Raw genomic sequence first — 25,325 nt, forward strand, 5'->3', positions numbered from 1 at the left:
GACAGTGTGGGAAACTAGTAATATAGTGATTTGTTTGAATTTAAATTATCATTGGTTTAAATCTGGCCTTAGAACAGCATGAAGACTTGCCTGTGCAAGACATGTCTGAAGATCTGTGTGAGACAGTTGCTTCAGTCTAGTCCTTAGTAGTCAGCATGAATTAGCACCTCACTTAACCTGCTTCTGTGAACATACCAGGTCCTCTTTTTGGATTTAGAAATTGTTATGAATGATCTTGGCTATGAAAATTCCATGACTGAATGAAGACATACTTAGAAAGACTTTAGAGAATGCTAAGTTCTTTAAGCTAACTGTAGTAGGTGCTAAAAACATCTAACTACTGTTCTACAAGCAGCCCTCCTAACAATATAAAAACAAAGATTAACTCAATACACTTACATATTCCTGAGCTTTTGCATTGCTGTGACTGCCAGCTATAAGCCATGGTTTGAATTTTTGATTACTGAACCCTGGGTGCAAATTGCCTGCAAATAGGACTGAGGACTGAATAATAGTTGCACACACACAACAACAACAACAAAAATCCAGCAAATGAACCCTCCAGGTCTGTTCCAGAGCAGGGCAGAGGAAAAGGAAAAGAGAAAAGTGAAGAAAAATTGGAAGGAGAATGGGAAGAAAAGGATTCATGGCATTATTTGATAAGCATATGGGTCTCCTCTCCCTTAGGAATGGACACCTCACATTTTCATTTATTAACATACAGTCTTATTTGCTAAAAGCTTTTGCCTTTTCTTCCCTGTTACATTGTAAATATGAAATGTACCACTTAACCATTAGAAGTCTCATACTTAACATAATTTAAAAGAATAGAAGAAACAAAGGAAAAAAGGAAACATGATCATTTACCAAATGTATCTGTGCTGCAGATAAGAATCTCATTTTCTCTTACAGCTACACATATTCTGCATTGCTGTATTACCATTATTATTACACCATAAGCAAAATGGAAATAATGAGAAGCCAAAGAAAAGTTACTGGCAGTGATCAGACTCTGAAGTACAAGGGGTGTTATTAATATCACACCTGTTCCACAGGGCAGAGTATTTTAATATTAAAAGAATGATTCACTAGCTCTATCAGCTTTCTTCTTTTGTATTTTTCCCCTCACCAATGTGGCTATTTAAATTCCATTTGCAGTGACCATTGTTAAAAGAAGGAGTTTTTATATCATGCTAACTGTTCAAAATAATACCTAGTGAGGATTAGCCACTGGTACAGACTTTGAATCCAAGTCTCGTGGGTTTAAAGACCTCTCTCATTTCTCTCTCTTTCATCACAGTATGAAGTTATTCTTCTGGCAGTGAAGGATGTCAATACATTAGATATGAAATATCTACTGAGAGATTCAAATACGCTGAGCAAGATCTATGATTAGTCAAATCTTAACCCTTTTCCCCTTTTCCAAGTGTGCTCCCTTCAAAACTACAAAAGAAGTTTTTTGTTTGCAGTTGCCTTACCTGGCCTATTGTTCCCACTGTGAGACCATTCATGTGCTCCATTTTAACTTACAGCACAATGGCCATATCATGATATGGACTGCAAAGACTATTCCGAGGTAGCATCATCCCATTTGTTTCAAAACACGAAGAGCACCGGGACAAAACTGACCCCAGGCACAAAAGCTGTCGTGATACCAAAACAAAGAGTGTGACCTTTCTCCTTTTACTTTTCCTTGCCCTCTGCATAGCTCCCTCCTAGCTTAAACCTACCTGGCTTCATCGGCTGCCTGGAACTGGCTACCCTGAACGATGATGTGATCAGCCTGTACAACTTCAAGCACGTCTATAACATCGACACCACCACATCGCCACCTTGTGCCAGGTAGGGGACAGTCCCACCGTCACTCTGCTGCTCTGGTTTGTTGCAAGTGCCAGTCCTGGTGGTTCTATTCCCGTTTTACATTACAAACGTGAAGGTGATACTGAATTGTCCAGAAGGAACTTGGCCACTTTTAACTCCTAGTTGTGTCAACAAGTTAAACATACATATACATGGGAGTTGGACTCGATGATCCTTATGGGTCCCTCCCAACTCAAGACATTCTATGATTTGCTGCTGTCTCCATTAACTCTCTCACAACCTTGCTCATGCCTTCGAAAGGGAAACTGATATGTTAGCTGGGCCATGGTCCAGGCTGCCTCCTTAACCCCACTGCTTGCCTAGGACAGGACTGCTCCTGACTTGAACCCTGTTACTGCAAGCAATACTGCTCCAGTGGGCCTGGCAAACTTGAGTGCAGTCCCACCCTCAGCTAGCAAAGCCCATACCAAAGTTATCTTCCTGTCACATACTCTTAAACCCACAACAGAAATTCCTCAGATAAGCCATTCACAAACTGGGAAATGCAGCCCCTAAAGTAGAAGTCAACATCAACTGCAGCGTTCATTTAGCACAGACATCAGCAGGCATTTTGTTCATACAACAGGCAGCAACAGTAGAATCTCTCCATACAAAGAACAGGAGAGAAATGTGCTGCTCTCACTGGGAAGAAATGCAGGATGTGTTGGGACAGAGCAAATGATTGCTTCCCATACCATTCCCACAAGCAGGGAATGCAAGCAGCTGCTCTCCAGGACAGTGCATGTGGCCGCTCCTGGGCTCCCCAGCAGAGCCCATGCTTGGCTAAATCCCTCAGAAAATTCCAATGGGTTTCTGTGCAAACTGGGCAAGCTCTTAATAGGAATGTATGTGTATCCTTATAATGAGGAGGTGTTGTGGGCCTGCCACATTACAAGGATGAGCAAAGAGTTTTTCTGTCCTCTACGTACTACACAGAATAAAAGCACAATGTAATGATGAAGGAGGATACACCTTCAAAGATACAGAGTTTTTCAGAAAAAATTCCCAGAAAGAATTTGAAAGAAAGTGATCAGTCTCACTGCTGCCAGGAAGAAGCAGCAGTACAGAACAATTATTTCAAGAAAGTATGTTAATTGTAAAGGCCTTTAAATTTCCCCAAATTAAAATGGGGATATGCCAAATACTACTTCTCTGCTTGTTTTTTCATAGAAATAAGTTGGCTTTCACTCAGAGCCGGGCTGTGAGCTATTTCTTTGATGGCTCTGGCTATGCCCTGGCAAGAAACATTGAGAGAAGGGGAAGATTCAGCCAAGTGACTCGGTTTGACATAGAAGTTCGAACACCTACAGACAATGGATTGATCCTGCTGATGATTAATGGGGTGAGTACCAAATCCTGCTGTTACCCTTTATCCATGAGTGCCACAAGTTCCCCAATACTTACAATATCATGAAAAATCCAAAATGCTTATGTTCATACATTTAACTTCCAGAAAGAGGAAATACTTTGTGTTTGTCTGGTGCATGCATACAATAGGAGGGAACTGGAACTTGCTCTGCAAAGGCCCCAGGAAGCCGAGGCCCTGAGTTGGACTCTGCTCTCTTCCAGATAGTCAGGTCTTCAGACCGGTCATACCTTTGCAATGACACTTTGAGAGAGATTCCAGTTAAGACCAGTAGTTGCACCTTTATTTAAATGTGAACACACAATCAAAGCAATAGGAAATTTCTATGAAGTAACTCCCATAAAGCAGCCACTTTGTCGTAGCTGCCACTTTATAACTGTGTCTCAGGGTGTACTAAATATTTATTTAAGTTACTGAAAACAGAAAGTAGTCCAAATAAAAAGGCTTGATCCAAATATCACCAGCTTTTCAGAAGTTTGAGGGTTACGCCAACTCTGTAAGGGTTTGAAGAAAGTAGACTCCACATGCAAATATCTTCTGAAGACAAATTTGGATTTTTTTGGTTTGAGGATCTCCACATCAAGCTCCCAAGTCCTGTGTGGATTACAACTTGGTAAAGCTACAGAAAACATTCTACTATGTAGATGCAGTCCACAGACATACACTTGTCTAGACACCTACATGTACCACTGCATTGAGCATTTAGAAGAGAAAAAAATCCATTCTCATTAGAAGAGCTACTCTCTAGTGTTTACCTTTAGGATAACTTCCAGAGGAGAGTTGTGGGGAGTGATTTGCTCTGTAGCATAGCATGCCACCACTAACCTTCGCTCTTAGGAGGTTTTGGACTAAGCAACTCCTGTTAAAAGTTTAACAGCCTCTATGGCAGATCAGACATTTTTCTTCCAAAGTGCCCAGAGGTTTGTTGGACATGTATGCACTTTGTGTGTTACGGTGGAAACTGCAATCAAGTTGGATGTTAGCTGTGGAAGACCATGCCTGCTCATAGGCACTTTTAGAAAGACTGAGTAAGCTGGTCCATTATTCAGCTCTGCAAAGACAGCTCATAAATATTCTGAATGTAATCCCTGTTTCATTTTCAAGTTTAAGCTGTTCAAAACAAACCCAAGCTGCAGTTTCATTTAAAAGCGCTAGATTAAGACCTACTTTTACTACTTTAAGTAATGATTTCTGAAGGTGCACTCATCTGTGTTAGAGACAGCAGTTCTTGCCCTGCAGTAGTTTTTTGAGAATTATTGTTCCCATGTTTCCATTAGGCATGGGAACAACAGCACAAACACTAGGAGAGAAGACAAACATTAGCATTAAAAGCATTAACCCAGATGTACAGTTGCTGTAAACTGTCCTTTCTCCTTCTTTATATTCAGTTTTGGAACAAGACTAATTCTATGGTACAGATCTTCATTTCAAGCACTCCCTAAAGATTTCTAAAGTAGAGATCCTGTTTATAAACTGTAGGTCACCCAGCCACAGAACAGAAGCCAAACCATGAAGCAGGAATAGTCAGGAAATCCAGAAATCAAACACACAGTAAATACTCTCTACCTATTGCTCAGCCTTCAGGAAATACATCAGTGCTGATCAGGGCTGTGAAAAGATATAATCCTGAGCTATTACAGGCATCGTGGCAGAAGCTACTAATGCAGATACAGTCATTCTAGCACAACATTGCTTTCAGCAGTATAACATCTTTCATTTGGGGCATGTGGTATTACTTTGACAGTAAATAGATGTGTTTGCATTAGGAACAATTTGCTGGTAAAGAATATTGACATCACTGTGCTACCAAATACTCTTCCTACAGGGAAACAGTTCATCAAGTCTTAAAATAAGTGCTGTTTATCAATTATGTGTGCATGTGTATATAAACATATATTTTATATACATATAAATAATCCAGAAACTTAGTTTTGCAAACAAAAGTACCTTTCCCCAGCATGCTTTTCACAATATCAGACACTCTCATAACATTGTTTATTACTTTTTTTTAATTGCTCCCACAATCATTGTGCTTTTCTGACTGCTGTTTTGTTTTACACAGAGTATGTTCTTCAGTCTAGAGATGCACAATGGTTTCTTGTACCTTCGTTATGACTTTGGCTTCAGCACCGGCCCTGTGCTGCTAGAGGACTCCATGAAGAAGGCTCAGATTAACGACGCTAAATTTCATGAGGTAGAGATACAGTTACAATCAATCACAGCCATTTGACCAACTATCCCAGCAGCTCCAAAGCAGCAATAATTTACTCCAACACCAATGAGAGGCGCAAAGGGATGAGGTGTCAGGTGGTGATGCAGAAGAGTGGGCAGAAGAGTAGAGAGCATGCCTGCCTTGGATGTGAAAGAGGACATGCAAGTCCCACCACTACTGAGCAGTGGAAAGGGAAGGAGCTCTCTGCCTCCTTGTAAATCAGTGCTTGTGGACAGATTCTCCATATTACTAGCCAAGGACAGGACAGTTCACGAGGGAGAAAAATTGTTATTAATTCAAAATGAAATTATATCCAGGACAACTATGTCCTTCAAATATACAACTCTCCTCAACTAAAAACATGTCATTATGTTAACTTGACCACCTTAGTTGTTATGCATTGTATTACAAGAAATATTGCATTTCCCATTTCATTTAAAGAAAGAATTAATTTGGTAGCAGTTTTTAGTATATGCATAGTATTTTAGGGACTTTGGCAAATCTAAAATATCTACTTGTATTTGGTTTAAGAGAATTTGCTTTAAGCTGGTGTAACTGTGACAGTGACAGTAGCAAATCATGCTTAGTGGCTTGCTTCTCCTGCCATTTACTTGATGTAAATTCAAAGTCTGATTCCTGATCCACAACTGCAGCTAAAGTTCTGTTCAAACTGTTTAAGCAGAGCACAATTAAGCCTTTTATGCTTTGAAAATAAAATACGTTTTTTAAGAAGTATGGCCTAGCTTCTTGGATAAATCAAGAAAGCACTCTGAAGTTAATGGAGCTTATCTGTTTGCCACAGTGTAGAATTTGACATGGGGTAGTTTCATGTGGATTTACTTATAAGTGAATTATCCTGAGTTTTCAGTCATCAGATAAATTGTGACATCAAAATAAGCTCCCTACTAGTAATTTTTGTCAGCCTCTCCTGATTTACAACAAATTTTTTTATAAATGGGAGGAACTTCTCAAACAAAAAGATATAATGATGCAATCAATTTTGCAAAATCACCATGACAACTTACAAAAGGACATTTTGGACACTTCTAAGCACATGTTTCTCTTTTCAGATTTCTATTATATATCACAATTCTAAGAAGATGATCTTGGTAGTAGACAGACGACATATAAAAAGTGTGGACAATGAAAGAACAACAATGCCATTCACAGACATCTACATTGGAGGAGCGCCTGCTGAGATCTTGCACTCCAGGTTGGTTTACTACTGGGATTCAATCATTATCTTCAAGTAATCACCATATTTAAGTTATGTTGTATGATCTGTGCTGAAGGGCTTACAGTAAAACATTTTTCCAAGCCTCAACACTTTACGTAAAACAACACCTCAGACACTTTTCTAAGTGTCTCTCAGAGCTCTGAAGTACCAAGGATTAGGCTGTGATCCAGCACAGGTAAATTCTGCTGAAACTGGTTGAGTTTTAGTAAGGGTAACAGAAATTGATGTCTTCTTAAAACTAAATGGCATTTTTGAAGAACACATGAATGTACAGAATCGCTGTTCCTCCTTGCTCTGCAAAAAGTGATCTTTGTAAAATAGCAATGCACCAGCTGAAGAATCAAAACCTTCTACCAACTGCATTTCAAATCTAAAGACAATATTTTTCCTTCTGTGCACTTCAGTTCTGATCCATCTCAGGTTCTCTCTAGACCCAAGTCAGCTGGCTCTGTGTAGGCGTGGGAAGAAAAGAAAAAGTCTCATTTTCCCATCGTACCATTTGACAGAAGCCAGGTTTAATCTCAGTAGACTGTGTTACTCTCATTTCCTGCAGTGGGAATCTGCCGGACCAGGGTCATGCTCTGGGAGAGCCAACTGGCTGCTTGAAGAAGGGTATGCTCTTCTGACAGGCAGTATTCATTCCCAGGGTCAAACAGTGAGGCCAGCATTTTCAGAAGGGCTCCAGCTGCTGTTTTAAGTGTCACAACTGCTAACAGAAATACCATCTCTCCTTAAAAAACCCTCTGTGTAAAAAAAAAAAAAGGAAGATAGAAAATGTTGCACAATAGTTTCTAGGAATTAGTGGTAAATCTCCTGAAACCTTATTTTGTTGTCAGGAGAGCCTGTTGAATCGATAAATAATGTCTGAGGTATAAAATACTTACAGATTAAGCTTTTAAAATAGGGGCAATCTTCACATAAAGGAAAACGATGCCTTTCAATCCCATGTAATTATTTGAACATGCAAACAAAATGGTGGGCAAGGAAGAAACAGAGTATATAATTTATCTGGCCTTTCAAATAGTTCTTTACAAAGGTCTGTCATAAAGGGCTATTAAGAAAACTAGTGGTGTGGAGAGGGGAAAGGCTGCAGTGGATTAGAGAGCAGCTGGGAAAGAGAAAATAGGACATAGCAGTAACTCTTCAATTCTCACAGTATAAAAAGTGTACACCACCTGCCCAAAGGATCTCTCTTAGGGCTGGTATTAAATACGTTAACTATCTAGAAACAAAGGACAAAAGGATGGTGAAAATTACTTTGGTTAATCAAGCCTAGAGAACCTTGAAAAAGCCCAGAAGGACCTAGAAATCTAGGCAATTGTGCAGCTCAATGGCAAATGAGACTTGTTCACAAATGTAGGATACAAGATGAATCACATGAATTATGCCTGCAGTTTTCTGAGTGAATTGTGGTTATTCTGCAAAACACCTGGAAGGTACTGTTAAAGCAGGAAAAATAGCATCTCAATAAACAAGTTGTGTCAGAAAAAATCCATAGGCATTGCAAAAATATGATCAATATTGAAAAATGTATACGGAAATTATTTAAGCAGAGCTACACCTTTGCTATTGTACTCAGCTTTGGTTCTCATGACAAAGGTAGACAGCAAAAAGTACAGTCCAAATGTGGTGACAGCATTCCATTTTCATCAGAGCATTAAGTCAGTATTAGAATTATATCATCTACTGATGACCTACTACTATCTCTCTACTACTACTACTACCTACTATTTATAATTATGCTTCCTTTTTCTAGACAGACTTACATATAACTGACAGTGGAGGGCAGCAGCAGGGGCAGGAAATTAGCTCTAGTCTTAGAGAGGGAGTTTAATATTCTTTCAAAGCAGTGTATTTTCATTCACTTCAGCAGCTCTTTCCTCTGTCAATTGCCTTTTTCCCAAATAAATGAATCTGGAAGTACCATTATATGTTATTTTTCTCCCACCTCAGTCACTGCATAAAGCAGAAAGCTAAGGGGAGATATGAGCACTGGGTGCTGGGAACCATTAAGAAACAAACTCAGAAGCCTTTCTTTAGGTTAAAGCCTATCTTCTCTAGTTTCTGTTCCTCCTAGAAAATGTTAAGTTAATGGCATTTAACAGAAAGGCATATTTGTGGCATCCAGCCAGTCACATGGTCAATCAGAGTAGAGATTAAACTGGTTGACTGATACCCCACACTTTGATCCAAATCCCAGTGAGGATGGCAGGAGCCTTCCTGTTGATTTTGCCTTCGTGCTGATTTCACTGAGGAGCAGATTAAGCCCCTACGGTGCTCCTCCCCTCACCTTATTTCAGATATGTACATGTACATCTGTGCTACTTCACCTGATGGTCCATTTTTGCCAATGTAGAAAAATAAGCATTTCCAGAGCCTCATTCATCCATCATGTTTCCAATGTCTACCTTACAATGAGATAACTCATAGACAACTAGCACAGAAGCAGATGTCAACACTGTCAATATCATCTCATGTGAGGTGAGAAGAATCCCACTGCTAAGGTACATCCTGTTGAAAGAACAAAGACCACTTCCAGGTAGCCAGGTCAAAGCTCCAGATTTCACATTCACTCCTTCAGTGCATTTGTTCCCTAGTTGTCTCCTGGACTGGTACCCAGTAGATCCCATGTAATTTCCTTGCCCTGTCACAGACTTTCTGCAATTTTAAGCAAATTACTTCCTCTTCATGCACCTCGAATATTGTGAGGATAAATTCAATTGTATTTGCCCTGTGCTGTAATGCTGTGATATCTTAGTGAAGAGTGGAGTTGAAAAACTTAGAGCAGTGAGTAGGAGCAGTTGGGATACACTGCTGTGCTATCTACCTCAAATCTGACCTAAAAAGGATCCTGGAAGCCCACCTACTGCTCTCATTTATGATCACATAAACCCACTCATCAGCAAGCAGAATTTGCTCTTACTTCCCTGACCTCTGTTACTATTTTTTGTTAAGAAACAGAGATCCATTTGCTTCCAAAGGCAAGAACGGAGCTTGCTACTAAAGGCAATACAGGAAAACTAAACCAGAACTTTTCCAAAATTATTAAAAAATGGAGATAGAAACCCATTGTAAGTGGGTAGAAACACATTTTAAAACCTTTTCATATCAGCAGCTATTTTTATTTTTTTAAAGTTACTCTATATGGATCTCCTCTCTGAACTCTCATATATTTCCCCCCATAACATTTATTACATCTGGTGCATCTTGACTTTTCAAAACACATAATGTGGTTAATTAGTTGTTTTATATAAAGATGCAGGAATTGGGCACTAGTGAGGCAAATGATTGAGGCTCTTCCAAGTTTTTTAGAACACCTTGGTGATAAAAGTCTGTTCAGAAAGACAAGGGCTATCTAACTGCAGCTTGTTTGGCATTTTTTTCCAACAGCATTAGCTCACATCTGGCAGGAAGTATCGGCTTTAAAGGCTGCATGAAGGGTTTCCAATTCCAAAAGAAGGATTTCAACTTGTTAGAGGAACCAGGAACCCTGGGAATCAGCTATGGGTGCCCAGAGGATTCACTGGTGAGCGTAACATCATTTTTGTGAGATAACAACAAAATTTTGGCAATGGATACAGCTGTGAACTTGAGTTTTACTCCAAACAACAGAAAGAAAGTCTTCAACCAAGGAAATGACAATGCACACACTGACTGGTGGGGGTGGTGCATGTGTGTGTTAAGTCTGCTGACATACACCCAATTTTCACCCTCAATTACAGCACAAGCTGTTTCACTTGATGTTCTTATCATATGTGAGATTGCAATGTGAAAGCTGGATCTGAAATAAATTGTGTGCTGTTTTCTGAAAGGAAATATTCCAACATAATTTGTTTTTTCTTAAAGAAACAAGGAGAATTATCCTCACATGCATCCTAATACAGATGTATGAAATTAAAAAGAGAGCACGATATTCACCCTTCAAATAAGTTCTCCCCTTAAGTCAGGCCAGCTATTCCTCTGTGATACACAAACCAACTGCACCAGCATTACCACCAAGAAAATTGCCATTTTGTTTCCAATCCCTTCCATCATTCATCATTTGTCCATTACAATGCAAGGCTGGTAAATCTAAACGGTGTTTGTGGTCTTTATCCTATGGCCATGTCTATCCAAAGTCATGCTGCAAATCTGTGGAGATGAAGGAGCCCAACACTTGTAGAACTCATCACACAATCTCACCCGCTGTGAACAATGAAGCTAGCTGCAATTTGTCCTACCTCAGATCCAGTTTTACTCCTGAGACTCTGAGGGTTATAGACTACCATGTCCAACATCCCCCCCGTCCTGTCCCAGCACTCAGTGCAGCACACAAACTAATATATAATATGTTGGGATGGTGAATCAGTGCCACACAGCATAGACAGGGGCTTGAGCCCCCTCTGCTTCTGGTCTTCAGGCCCACTAACATCAGCAGACTTAGGATGAGGCCAAGAATCCCAGGAAACTGAGAACAATTCGGCTTACACTGTCTAAAATGGCTACACTTTCTTAATATTTTCACAGCATGCAAGAGAAAGCCTATATAAATTACATTGACATGCATGAAAAACTGAAGGTTTTATAGAACTGAGCTGGCTGAATCTTTAAAAAAAAAAGAAATAGCCTCATTCTTTTTATGATTTGAATGTTTTCTTGAGGTTTACTTGTAATTTTGTTTCATTTAATACACAGATGTCCCGCAAAGCATATTTCAATGGAGAGAGCTTCATTGCATCAAGCCAAAAAGAATCCCTCTTTAGTGAATTTGAAGGAGGCTTTAATTTCCGGACATTGCAGCCCAACGGGCTGCTGTTTTACTATTCTGAAGGAGTAAGTATATATTTCTTTACAGTTGGTTTTATTTTATCTTCACATTGTTTCCCAGGAGAATACTAGGGGAATAATACAATTTCTCACTTCATGGTTTCATAATAGAGAAAGCAGTCTCCAATATAGAAGCATTCATTGATGACCTCATTTTCACAGTTCACATTTGATCTACAGATGAAAAACAGCAATGCTTAGGCATTATTTTGATGTTGAGAAGAGGATTTGATCATATGCCTAGAATTAATATGCATCCACTTGTGCTCAATAAAGTCCTTAGAGCAGAAATGCACAGTGGGTCTTGCTGTGCTCAGCAGTACTGCAATCCCTATTTGGACCTGTAGGTGCTACCAAAGCACAAATAGTATTAAGGGCCTGACATTTTCCATCCAGACACAATCCCCTAGAAGCAAAGACAAAGTTTGTTTGAATTAGTGGGATGGTATTTTGAGCATCGCTGAGTTGACAGAAATCAATAAGAAAGCTGTCTGTATTCCCAGATGGTACTTAGACCTCCATGTGTGACTGGGAAAAGCTGCACTGGAGAATGGCTCCTTGTTCTAAATGCCCCCTCAGAGGTGTGACATGGGCAGAAACATGGACTTGAACTCCCAAAATGTTGTGTGAGCCAAAGCGATTCCAAGATCCTGCAGGCTCAGACTGATATCTGCAGCAAGCATGAGCTTAGATGACAGAACATTTGCAACCACCCCCGAGTGTCTGTTCTGCTGTACTTGCAGAAGATCATCAGCAGGGCAGCAGGGAAGGCTGTATGACACTGATAACTACTCCTGAACTTTTACATTTTACAGCCTGGAGTATTACCTTAAATTGAAATCAGTAACCATGTCAGTTATCCACATCGTTTGCATAAATGAAGCCTTACACACACCACTTCTGGTGTTAAATCAAAAGCTCTAATCCTATGAGGTGCCAAGTGCCCTACTTAACAAATGGAGGTTCAGCTACTTAGCACTTGACAGTGGGAGACAGGATGATTCCTACCAGTGCACAGTGGCGGTGCTTGCTCTAATGGAACAGACAATATTCCTGCTATGTGGCATAGTGATCCCGTATGCCTGACCCAGATAGCAGATCTTATCTCTGAGATAATTTTGGGTGATTGAACTGGTCTGATCAGAGGGAATTAGGAAAAAAAAAATGTATTGGTCTTACGACAGCAGGAATCTTGCAGTAACAGCTGCTCTATACAGTACCAGGAGTACCAGAAACACAAATGAAATGTAAACATCATGCAGCCATGTTAGATGGAAGGAGTTCATGTGACATACTTGAGACATAATCAGCACCAGAACTCCCAGAATTCAGGCTTAAAAACCAGCAAGAATATCAATTCTAATGAGATCATCCCGTTTTGCTCCTCAGTATAGCTTTCTGCAAATAAAGCACAAATGGGGAAAACAGCAGGAAGGAAAATAAATACAACATGAAAATGCACAGAACTGTTAATTTTTCTGTGTTACACTTGCTTATGAAGATGTTTTTGTCTATATTTCAGTCAGATGTATTATCCATCTCTATGGACAGAGGTGCTGTGGTTTTAAATGCAAGTGGAACCAAAATTCAATCACCAGACCGAAATTACAATGATGGAAAAACCCACTTCATCATCACTTCTGTCACACCAGAAAGGTAAAGCTGTCCAGCATCTTTTATTCCCTACCTTTAGCATATAAATATTTCTTGTAAAGCATATTATCATTTAGTATTCACTTCCAAAGTGATTTTTAAGTGATATTTTTAACTGATCTATTCAGTTAAGAAAATACAAAGCCAAAAATCTATGTTATTGAAAACTGGCCAGCTTGGCCTGAGCACAAGATGCTGGTAATTTTTAGTAAAACTAAAATAATAGTTTTTCTAAAAGCTTAGTCCTTTTTTGTCCTCAGGTATGAAAGCAGTTTAATATAATTAAAGACTAGCAGGATATTCATTTTTCATCAGGATTGATTGTTCTGATTTGTTAAAGCAATCCGAAATTGACCCTGAAGTAATTGAGGCATCTTCACAAAAAACATTCATTCGGGATATATGAAGTGGAACGTGTTCAAAGTATTTTTTAGCATCGACAGACACAAATGTGAGACTAAATACAGCAGTAGGGAATAAGTCTCCCTATGTTCATTTTTAAATCTTGAAAGCATTGTTTTATTGGTATGTTTTAGTGTCATTTTCTATGTTTAAAATTTTCTTAGAAGGTCAAATAATCAAATCATCTTTCTTCAAGAATCTTGCCTATGCAGATACAACCAGGTCATTCTCAGTTTTCTAATGGAAATGGAGGTTTGTACCTTTGACTTCTGATTCCAAGAAACATAGTTTGAAAAGTTGAAGGTGCGAAAAGGTGCCTTGGAATAGCCTTGGGCACTGTCATGTTTCCCTGAGCGTGCTGAATTCTGAACTTGCCAAACAAAATCAATATCTGATGCTTTAGTTATACTCAGTTCCTTATTAAAGCAATAAAATCCTTCCTGACTTCTGCAGCAATTAATGTGTTGCAAAATTAATTAGGTAAAAAACATTGTATAAGCTCAAACATCAATGTATTGTGATGAAAGAGGAGGAAAAAGGGATAGGGTCATAAAGAAGGATTAGCATGTGTTTAGATCTTATTTTACCCAAACGGTGGCTCCGTCCATTTATTAGCAATCCCTTAGTTTATCTACCTTCACTGAGTGGACTGTATTTTTTTGGACTTCACAATTAACCCCAGAATATTATTAAATCCATAGGCCTCTGAGCTCAACTTTGCCAGTGGGTTATTGCACTGCTACCTGTTGCATAGCAGGAAATGAGAAGGTCTTCTCATGACTTTGAGCAGTACCACCATTCAGTAATGTATACACTGAGTGGAGCATTTTGGGTGCATGTAATATGCTGTCTAACCACTGGCATTGATGTTTCTGAAACTAGCCTACAAAATGGATGTTTTGCCTTTGCAGATATGAGCTGACTGTTGATGACAAGAAACAAAGCAAGAAGAACCCAGCAAAGGACAGAGCAGGGAAAAGCCCAGACAGTGTCAAGAAGTTTTATTTTGGCGGCTCTCCCCTCAGAACGCAGCAAGCCAACTTCACTGGCTGCATAAGCAACGCTTACTTCACTAGGTGCGTAGCATCTTCCCAAACACATTACCAGGCAGTCACTGCCTGACAGCTCGAATAGTAGCTCAACAGAATTGATTTATTGTCACAAAAAAAAAATCCCTGTCTCATTTTGTGAGGCTAGACAGTATGTGTGAATAAGTTTCTTACCTTACTTGCCATGGAATCTGTGGGCACAGACCTGCTAGGTTAATCTATTGTTAAAGTGGGAATAACTTGATGTAAATTAGCTTTCAGTACTGCACCTGCTAATGCTGCTGCTGCAATGTATAATTTGCATAGCTGTAATTTACATTTATATTATGTAGCTTTCAGCTCTGCCTTTGAAACAAAATGATATTAAGGCATCTCACAGAAGCTGGGAAAGTTAGGAGTTTGGTCATGTGAAAATGGTCAGAACTTGTTGATTTTAATCACTTTATGAAATGTTCTTATATAGAAGATTTTAAAGTTAATTTGATGCTGCAGGTTGGTACTCTCTGTTTATGTAAGCATGGATACAACAGGCAGAGGTAGTATAGGCTGCCTGCATTACCCAAACATTGACTGATAAATCTGTACTTTTATCCATGATCCAAGAATGAAAAAAAAGCCCATCCAAACATCTTTTAAACCATAAATGTAAAATTCTGTGATTTTTACGAAGACAATTCCAATGCTTGGAAGAAAGCTTTTCTTGTAATCCCCTTTTTGAAACACAGGTTGGATCGAGAGGTTGAAGTGGAAGATTTCCAGCAGTACTCTGAGAAAGTTCAGACTTCTTTGTATGGATGCCCTGTTGAATCTCCTCCAGTTGCTCTTCTCCATAAGAAAGGAAAAAACTCATCAAAAGCCAAAGGAAACCGTAATAAAAAGGTTTGCTACAAATTGCCCCAGTAGCACCCTAGAGTTTTCCAAAGTTGATACATACTGTGCCACGATTGGGAATTCTCCAAATCATGGATCCAAAATGTACCACATGAAGACTATTTCACATATATGAAGGAAAGGATCCTGTTCTTTACATATTCCATCACTGCATCCCTGACTCAGTCTATCTGGCCTACACTTGCATCATTCTCTCTTGCTAGAACTGTAAAACAAAATTTATGACATCTTCAAAAAAGTACTGCAGAAACAAGCCTTCTTGATTTCTTCTATATCCTAAAGGCAATAAGGTTGCTTCTATTCTCAGCTACATCTGTGTGGCTCTCTCTACTGGGTACAATTAGCATGCATTAATATAAATGTGAAAGAACCCCCTTCTTCCAGCATGCAGAACTTTTAGTCCAAGCATGTCATCTTATGCCTATAGTATATCTGATATCATCAAAGCAGAGAGGAAAAGATTAAATTAGGAAAACAGCAAAAGAATTGAATTGTAATTATGTTAGCTACACAAGTATTCTGTTTATCCCTTTTTCTGCCCTAAATCAGCATCTATAGTAGATCTGTTCAAGGAAAATTTGACTTGGAACCATTCCTGCTATTTTTATAAGGAAAAAAATGTATTACTAGCTTAGGTATAAATGATACTGTTATTTTATTATGTCCAATCTTAGTTAAAATTTGTGGTTAATGGTTCTCTTTCTATGAAGGTGGGAAGAGATAAAGACAAGATTTCACAGCCTTCAACTGGCCTCAAAAACCTATATCAAGAAGTGAATATGCAAAGAGACCCTCAGTGCCACTTGCCCATGAATCCCAAGGCAACCGAACATGCATATCAGTTTGGAGGAACAGCAAACAGCCGGCAAGAATTTGATCACATGCCAAAGGATTTCAGTCAAAGGTAAAGGGACCTTAGAAATAAAAATTACATATACTGAGGAGGAGAAAGATGTATTTCAAATTAAAAAAAGGGACACATTTCTGCTGTTACCCTGGCTTTTTCCTTTGTATCTTAGGCCAATTTTTGTATAGAGCATGTTGTTAGGATATATTAAAAGGTGTTTCAGCAATAAATAGAATGTGTTTCCAGTTACAACCCTCTTGTGCAGTCTTCTTCTGCAACATATATTAACAAAATGTGTCTCCTTGCCTATTTGTATGAAGACGTTGAGGATGTTAGTTCTGTACAAGCAATGCACCTTTCGTCTCTTTACACAAGAAGCAATGGCATTAGAGCAGAGCTGGAAAAGAACATGACAGTTTACCAAGAAATGAAGCAGTTACGTGTTGAGTGGACCTTGTCAGCTATTTAATGGTTAGGAATCTACACAGTGCAGTAGGACATAAAGCTATGAAAACCATGTCCAATTCAAACCATAAATAATGAGTCCAGATATTGTGGGCTTTTAATTCTCAGGCTCCCACCGAATATGCCATATGGTATGTTATGACCAACAAAGGATTTTGGTTTAATACTTTCCATGAAAGACTATAAATTCAACAACATAGCACTTCCTGGAAGCATACCAGACCAGACTAACTCAGAAAAGAAGAGTGCTATTTCCTGACTTAAATAAAAAAAGCATTACATTTGTTTTAATTCAATAGTGTTTCATGTAGGGCAGTCCTGATGGTGCCCATATGAAGAAGGAAAACCCAAACTTTAATATGTCTCTTCATCCCTACAAGACATATTTGTTTTACAACTGTTATTACAGCTTCATCATTTAATGTGCATTTCAAAAAAACAATGACTTGTGATGTTTTAAAACAACAGATATTGGCAAGGGCCTAAAGTGTGTGTGGAATGTACACACATGCAATGGGGAACATAGAGATCCTTCAGGCAATACTACGAATGGAAGCTAGGCTAGTCACCTGACATGAGAAGCAGGAGTTATCAGTTCTGGCACTGTCCTACACCAGTACAGGTTTGCCATTTTTTAGACCCAAAGCAATAATACCAATGACTCAAGAAATCTTCACTGTTGACAGTGTCAAACCAAGTCAATATAACTTGCCACGTTGTCTTGGACTTCACAAGGAACTACAATGAAGGAGAAGCTTAGCAGTAAGTCTGGAATAACAATAAAGAATTGTGAACTGTCAGGCATCCATGCTGTCACAGTTAAAAAGTCCCCCAACACTGCTGTTCAACAGGAATGGAAATGTAGTGTGTATAGTGTCAGTTATTGGTGGTCTGTATTGATTTTATTCACTCCAGAGATTTTAATTTTTGAAAACAAGTTCTTTGCAAGGCAGCTTCTTCTCCAACTTTGACTTCTACTCCAAAATCCAGTACAGAATGTTTCTCAGAAACAGAACTTCCATAAAGGAGATGTATATTCCTTTGGATGAGAGGAAAATCTCAGTCTTCCTCTGCTGCAGTTTGATTTAAGTCAGTTATATCTGCTATAATTTTAATACTGTGTTTTTATGTGCCAGAGCTCAGTTCTCTATCAGTCTGAAAACTCACTCATCTCATGGAATGATTTGCTACGTCTCGGATCAAAAAGAGACCAACTTCATGGCCCTCTTCGTTGCTCATGGCCGACTCATTTTTATGTTTAATGCTGGTCATCAGAAGATAAGGATTAAGAGCCAAGAGAAATACAATGATGGCCTTTGGCACAATGTAAGTAAAAGAAAGCAATCATTATGATGGCACATGCTATCAAGGCTGTAGTAAAGACACTGCTGATGTGACAGCTCAGGAAGTTTTCATTTGTGTGTTCATAACCACACTTATATGTTGAGAAACTTCTGCCAATGTTTTTAAATCTTCCATGTGGCATTTTATCAAGTCATTAACTAGGGACAGGAAAGTATGTCAGTTATAAAAATCCAGCAATTCCCAACACTAACAGCTGAACAGAAGTGATGGCAACAAGCAGAACAGTGAGGCAATTAAGAGTTAAGTTAGCTAGGAAAGGAAGGACTAGGATAATTTTGTTCAGCAAATTTCTTTGAAGTCCCTAAGCAAGGAGCACAGCTGTCTTAGTCTCCCTCTGTAGTCTATGAAAATAAAAAGCCAATTTTAGGGGTCAAGGTGAATTTCCCTCTGTAGGTACCTCTCCCTCCTCACTGACTACAGAGGAAGTCTACAGTTACTAAGATCCTAACTTGGGCATTTAAGTGTTTAAAGCAGGCTGGATGATTCCAGACCATAAAACTGGTGAAGAACATGAAAATGCTAACAGTGATAACACTGTAGCAATGGATCATATATGTGAATATAAGATGGTCAGATATCAGTAGACCTTGTGACACCTTGACTACCTCTGCCTTGTACACCAAAATGTTAAGAAAGAACAGTTTTACTATCTAGCCTTTACATGAACTTGAAAAGAGAGGGTTGTCCAGCAAAGAATATTGGCAGTTAATGAAACAGGTTTGTAGAGTATCACTCACAAGCTTTTCTTCTCAAATTTCTTATCTTCTTCCACTGCACAGGAGTGTTCACTCAACAGATTAAAGTAATCTTCCAAATTTTTTTCCTCCCTTTCTAGGTGATATTTATTAGAGGCAAAAATATTGGTCGCTTGATAATTGATGGTCTCCGAGTACTGGAAGAACCTTTCAGCAGCAATGCTAATACCTGGCAAGTCACTGAACCACTCTATATTGGGGGTGTAGCTCCCGGAAAAGCTGTAAAAAATATCCAGGTAAAGCAGACACCCATTACATCATCCCATACCTCTATGTACAGCTAGTGCAAAAGCTGACTGTATGATCTGAATCCTCAGCATGCTGAGGAGCATGGAGCTCAGTTCAAGTGGATAGCAAAGTTCCTGCAGGGCTCGGCTGGCAGTAGCTGGGCTAGACTTCCATAGACTTGCAGCAGCAACTGGAAAGCCAATGGTCCCTGAGGAACAGAGAAATCCTAGTGACATCCAAGCTTAGATGAGATAGGTAAAGTTAGGTGAGATCAGTTTCACCCTAAGGTTTGAGATACAGATGAGTTTTGGAGAGATTTTAGTGCTTAGTATCTCTGTTTTAAGACAGTACCTAGAAGTCAGGATTCTGCTCTACATCTTGATACTGAATTACGTGGAAAGGAGTGTTAAAGCAAAAATGAACATAATCAAGTCTCCTTCAAGATAATCTTTAGTGTTATGTGCCTAACAAGATAGATACACTACTCAGAAAAAGTAGACCCCTGTCCTGCCTTGAGGCTATAAGGTACGTATAACACTGCCTTGCTCTAGTTGCACTTTATTTCTCACAGTTCAGTAAGGACTGTCTGAGAAACAACACAAGTTGGAGTTACCTTGAAGTCATCAGAGAGATACGAGAGGCTAGGAAAAGTATCTGTCCTGCTTCTTTTCTCTGGAAACTATTTTTTATTCAAAATTGATGCAGCACCAGACAACCACAGCCTTACAGCTTGTAAAACAAGTACAAATAAGGACAGAAGAGTTTATTTCCTTCCACAAGCAGCTTCTCTACTAATCATGCTTTTTTTCCCCCCCTCAGATTAACTCTGTCTACAGTTTCAGTGGTTGTCTCAGCAATTTACAGCTCAATGGAAGATCAATTAATTCAGCTTCACAGACATTTAGTGTAACGCCTTGCTTTGAAGGCCCATCAGAAGCAGGAACATACTTTTCATCAGAAGGAGGATATGTCGTCCTTGGTAATACACTACTAAACAAATGTATTGCATAATAAGACTGTAGTATTCACTGTGCTTCAGAATGGCATATTTTACTAAAGGGTGTGGTAATTTCTGAGGCTGGGAGCTGTAAGGATTACCAGATACAGATCATTATTGTGGTAAGCAGCTGATGTTGACAGGTTACAATGTCACCATGAAACTTAACAAGTTGTTACATAAATACATCTGTATGTATGTATTTCAAATAATTAGAATAATTTCACAGGGGAACAGATTATAATATGGGAAAAATTATTACAGACATACAGAAGTCAATGTGGCCAGGACCAAGCACACCAGCAAATAGTCATCCCTTAGTTTTTTAATTACTAAAACAACATGTAATGCAAAAATCCTAAGGAAAGGCTTTCTGCATGTCTTGACAATGAACAGCATGGCAGAATACATCGTTTCTGTCATTTAGGCCTGTTATGTTCCAGGACGTGTTTTATGAGGGGTTTTTGGTCACATAGGCTCTGATCTGAACAGGAAAGGAAACTGCACAACCCTATGCATTGGCAACACCAAGAAGAATTAGACAGTGTTTCTAATTTGCTCCCTGGCCTGCCACCAGATTGAAAAAGGGAGTTTCTTCTACTGAATCATCAAAGCTCATGTGAACTCCCACTCACTGTATAAAGACTGCTGAATGTCTACCAAATTGCACAATAAGAAACTGCTAAAAAATACAGATTATTTACTTTCTGCTGTCCCTTTCATTGCTAAGAAATATTTTTAAACAAAATACATTTTTTTAAATAATGGGAAAATAAAGAAACCTTTATTAGTACTCCAAGCAAACAATCAAAACAAAAGTTGAAATGGGTCATTGACAGCACACCATGCCATCTCTTCAAGTATGTGTATTGGCACATGTTTCAATAATTTCAATGACAGGATAAGTAAGTTCCACCCTGGGCTTTGAATTTCTGTTTTGACTTTGAATAAATGTCCAATTTCATCACTAACTCAGTACAAAAAGAATGTTATTCTTTTTACCTCACAGATGAATCCTTCAGTTTAGGCCTGAAATTTGAAGTTGTTTTTGAAATACGTCCCCGAAGCAGCTCAGGAATTCTACTGCATGGTCACAGCGTGAATGGAGAGTACTTGAATATGCACATGAGAAATGGACAGGTATAATGAAAGTCCTATTTCCTCTACTGCTTTGACTGGTTCCTCTCCTACCTACTTGGGCTCTGCTATATGCAGCTTTTGTCTTACAAATTTGCCATTAACTGATTCTTATTTCTCTCCTAAATATATTAACTGCTTAGATTAGGCAACCCAGATATTTATTTCAAAATACAAAAAATAACACCTAGGACAAAATCAGATCACTTTACTGATACCAATTATAAATATTTAATGAGCAGTTGAAAAGAAGCAAGAGCACTGACTCTTTGGTGCTGCTCTTTCATCCACACATTAAAAATGTGTAACAGTTACAAGTAAGGTAACTGTTGATGAATTTTTATTTCTCGTTTGTTAAAAGAGAAGTCTGAGTTGCGCTCACTCTTCTTCCTTTAACATACATGTGTGTGATGGGGAGAGAGAGAAAGGGAAAATTCTGATTGTCTGCTGATCTGGTTTCTAGAGCCTCTGGATTTTTGTAAGGCTTTCTTTTTTGAAAGGGGGATGTCTGAAATGAACTTACCAGATAGTTATTGCTGTTGCTATTTTTTATTATGTTCATTGCTAAAATCTGGATCCCTTCATGCTATGCATTGCACACATACAGTAATAAGTTGCAGTCTAAGTGGACAAAACAAGCAAAGGTTTAGAGCAGGGGAAATTTTTTTTTTTTTTCCTTTTTGCAGAAAAGAAACTCAGGGCATAGTCAAGAGACTAAGCAGTGTGGATATTCTTTGACCACTGCAATGCACTACCCAATATCTATCTATATAACCAAAGCAGAAGGGTATTTAAGTGAGGCTGGCTGTACCTCAGTTAGAAATGCAACATCTCAGGAAACATGCTGTCACCTCTCTTAAAAGAACAGGAACCTACAGTAGAGCGACTGAGTGGAGAGTTTAACACGGTGATTCATCCTATCCTAAGGCAGGTGCCTAATATAGGTGACTAAGTAAGTCAGCTGTCATTCAGAGAATCTATTTTTCTATATTGACCATAGATAGAACATGTGCTTCAGTTAGGCACCTAACTTTTGACAGCTGATTAGGTAAGATAAAGCCCATTCTTATAGCTGTAGTTAGTCCTTCATGAATTAACAAAGAACTTCCTAAAGCACATTGTATTGCTGTGTATCATGTCACCTTTAAAGGTTGAATCTGTATACAACTAGTCCAGCCTAGTATTCCCTATGTAAAGATCTGATGGAAGGTTTGCAATGTCCAGAATCTTGCCTGGTTTTCCAACTGTATCAGTTGGTCTAACAAAAGATACTGCCTCACTTACTGCTTCAAACCTCACTTCCTGCATAACGCATATGCAATTCATAAACAAAATTCACCCTTGAAAAGCAGCTCTTCCCTGCTTGTCAATGCAACAGGTACGCCAGTTATCTTCTTAGTAAGCATCTGTGTTTTTTACCATTAACCAACTGCTCTCTTTGAATGCATTACCAAAGACTGTTTTGTGAAAACATTTTTGCTGGACAAATAAGAACAACCAGCATTTTTAATTCATTTTTTAAATGTACGCATCTCTCTCTATCAGTACAGCTTGTCTGGGGGATTTATTAAGGAGCCACTTTCTCTCACAATTCTGTATTTGCTTTAATCACTACTATATATTCTGTCCAAGGGTGGATAAAAGAGAACATGAGGATCATTTCATTTTTGTTTGCTGGTGCCCTTGTGGAAAAAAGTTTAAAAATTTCTTAGTTACAACTATGATGAAACAGAGATCCTCTAAAATTAAATAGAAGTTGTTTCCTTGCAACATTTTCAGTCAACAAGTTGTCAGTATTAGCAGGGACAACTTAGACATTTGAAAAGCCTAAGTGGCTACACTCTGGAGTTCTCTGACAATCACCACTGGCAATCTTGTGCCCCGCAACAGGGACACAGCACTGCTCTGCCACTGCTGTAACATTTCCACGCAGAAAGATATTAATCCACGTAACCCACATAAAGCAGAGGTGCAAAATTCAGAATTAGGTTCACTTTCTAGCTCTGCCAGAGATTTGCTGGTAAGCTTGAACAAGTAACTTAAAAGTGATTCTTAAGTTCCCTATCTATTTCTTTCTCACATCTTGTCTGTTTGTTTATACTTAGGTCTTTCATGACTGTTTTCCTTATTAAGTGGCTAGCAAGATGCCAAAACATCATCTGATGCCTCTAAACACCAATTTACCACACAGGAAATTATAGAGTAGCAGTACTAGAAAATTTGAGTGAAATTAGCTGTTATTTTTTAATCTTTTTTTGAACTCTTCCTTGAGTTCAAATCAGAAATGTTGCAGAACTACTGAATCTAAAAAAAAAAAACCCAAACCCAAAACCACTAAATCTGTGAATTAGAAAGGTGCTTTATTTTAAAGAATTTCATGAAATCATGTTTTTCTTTCACTTACATACTAGGCATGTTTTGAGTGAGGAATACAGCATTATTACAACAGAAGGAAAAAAGAGAACAGGAAGGGGTTTACAGTGGCAACTACATTATTTTCCCCCAGGTTACTGTGAAACTAAATAATGGAATCAGGGATTTTTCAACTTCAGTGACACTGAAACAGAGTCTCTGCGATGGGAGGTGGCACCGAATTGCAGGTCAGTAAGACATGATCATCCCCTAAGTAAGGTGACAGAGCCCAGTTCTCCCCTCCAGACAACCATCTCCACGGGCTAGTGCACAGGGAATGGGGTCATATTCTCAGTTCTTCCTTTTCACCTGTCAAGACATAAGTTTGTGTGAAAGACATAGTCATATTCATCCCTTAGATACAGGAACCATAGAGCTTCCTGGGAGGACAAGCACAAGTTCCTACAAAGAACAAGCAAAGATGGAAGCTCCTTGTTCAAAGAACACAAGACAGCCTAACTGAAATGCTGGCAACCTTTCCTAAGTCCTATACCAGATGATATTCTTCTTTTCCCAATTAGAGGTTAAATAAGTTGGTAGAATGTAGTAGGCACAAGTATATGCTGCCCTTAAAGGTCAAATAACAGGACAGATCTGGGGAGCCTCTGCCTCACACAGAGAGATGTCTACAGACAGGATTTTGCCTCTATGCCATACAGCCATCCTTTCCTGGGTATGAAAGTCAGAAAGTACTTCTAAACCTAAGGTACTTTGAACTCCCTTACCTTCCTGTCTAGGTGCTGACTTGGCCTATCTCCCAGCATCACATTCATAAGAGATATGAGTGTGCACCCTTTCCCCATGCATTCTGGTTTCCTTCTGATGGAAACCCAGGCACACAAGCAAGGAGGAAACTTCACTGCATTCTAGTACATCTCCTACTGGGAATGATTTGGCAAACGGTTTTTCTAAGCCACACACCATTGTATGCTCATACCCTGCAGCCTAGACACACATGCTGGCAATCAAGAGCCCCACTCAAAAGCACCCTTGCTCCCACACTATATCTTCCATTGGCCCTGCTCTATGCCAGAATTTGCCCACATACTGTCACTGATGGCTCACACCCAACCTAGCAAACACTAAATCAAACTACTCAGATCAGATAACTCCTGTCTGTCATAGAAGACTTATGTGCTACTTCTTACAATCTTCTTGATCCCTGTTCTCCTTTCAGTTATTAGAGATGCTAATGTGGTGCAGCTGGATGTAGACTCTGAAGTCAATCATGTTGTAGGGCCACTAAATCCAAAGGCAACTGACCACAGGGAGCCAGTGTTTATTGGAGGTGTACCAGGTAAGTTTTTGGCAGCTTTGTGGTAAGTTGTTCTCAAATTTCAACACAGTTTCCAGAGGAAGCATAGAGACTTCATTTTCATTTCAAAAAAGAACAAAACATATCTCATGTGAACAACCTGGTAAAATTCAAAGGCTCAAGAGCTGATCAGAAATGTTCTGCCTCAAGTTCTCAAAGAAAAAAAGTGCTGCTTCATTGAAATTAAAACATTCACAGTTGCTGGATGGTCAGGTATGGACTCAGTAGAGAAGTCAGCCAGCTAGAAAAAATATCACTTTTTTTCCATTTTACTTTCCAGTGTGGGCTTACTGTTTTTTAAGAAGTGATTTATTTATTTATGGGGTTG

At 38.9% G+C, this 25,325-nt stretch overlaps 1 protein-coding gene across 1 annotated transcript in view; it reads left to right on the plus strand.

The window, feature by feature from the left end:
* LAMA4 (laminin subunit alpha 4) overlaps window positions 1-25,325 on the plus strand; it is a 107,808-nt gene that overhangs the window by 77,395 nt on the left and 5,088 nt on the right. The window contains exons 22-37 of the mRNA XM_009926147.2: window positions 1,709-1,842; window positions 3,031-3,202; window positions 5,289-5,420; window positions 6,509-6,651; window positions 10,066-10,201; window positions 11,350-11,487; window positions 13,004-13,137; window positions 14,448-14,612; window positions 15,311-15,464; window positions 16,187-16,380; window positions 17,925-18,114; window positions 18,989-19,144; window positions 19,956-20,115; window positions 21,143-21,273; window positions 23,777-23,870; window positions 24,860-24,979. Coding sequence (XP_009924449.1) covers window positions 1,709-1,842; window positions 3,031-3,202; window positions 5,289-5,420; window positions 6,509-6,651; window positions 10,066-10,201; window positions 11,350-11,487; window positions 13,004-13,137; window positions 14,448-14,612; window positions 15,311-15,464; window positions 16,187-16,380; window positions 17,925-18,114; window positions 18,989-19,144; window positions 19,956-20,115; window positions 21,143-21,273; window positions 23,777-23,870; window positions 24,860-24,979 — 2,353 coding nt within the window. The remainder of the gene's footprint in view (window positions 1-1,708; window positions 1,843-3,030; window positions 3,203-5,288; window positions 5,421-6,508; window positions 6,652-10,065; window positions 10,202-11,349; window positions 11,488-13,003; window positions 13,138-14,447; window positions 14,613-15,310; window positions 15,465-16,186; window positions 16,381-17,924; window positions 18,115-18,988; window positions 19,145-19,955; window positions 20,116-21,142; window positions 21,274-23,776; window positions 23,871-24,859; window positions 24,980-25,325) is intronic.

Source organism: Haliaeetus albicilla, chromosome 17 (genome assembly GCF_947461875.1).
Source record: "Haliaeetus albicilla chromosome 17, bHalAlb1.1, whole genome shotgun sequence".
NCBI lineage: Eukaryota > Metazoa > Chordata > Aves > Accipitriformes > Accipitridae > Haliaeetus > Haliaeetus albicilla.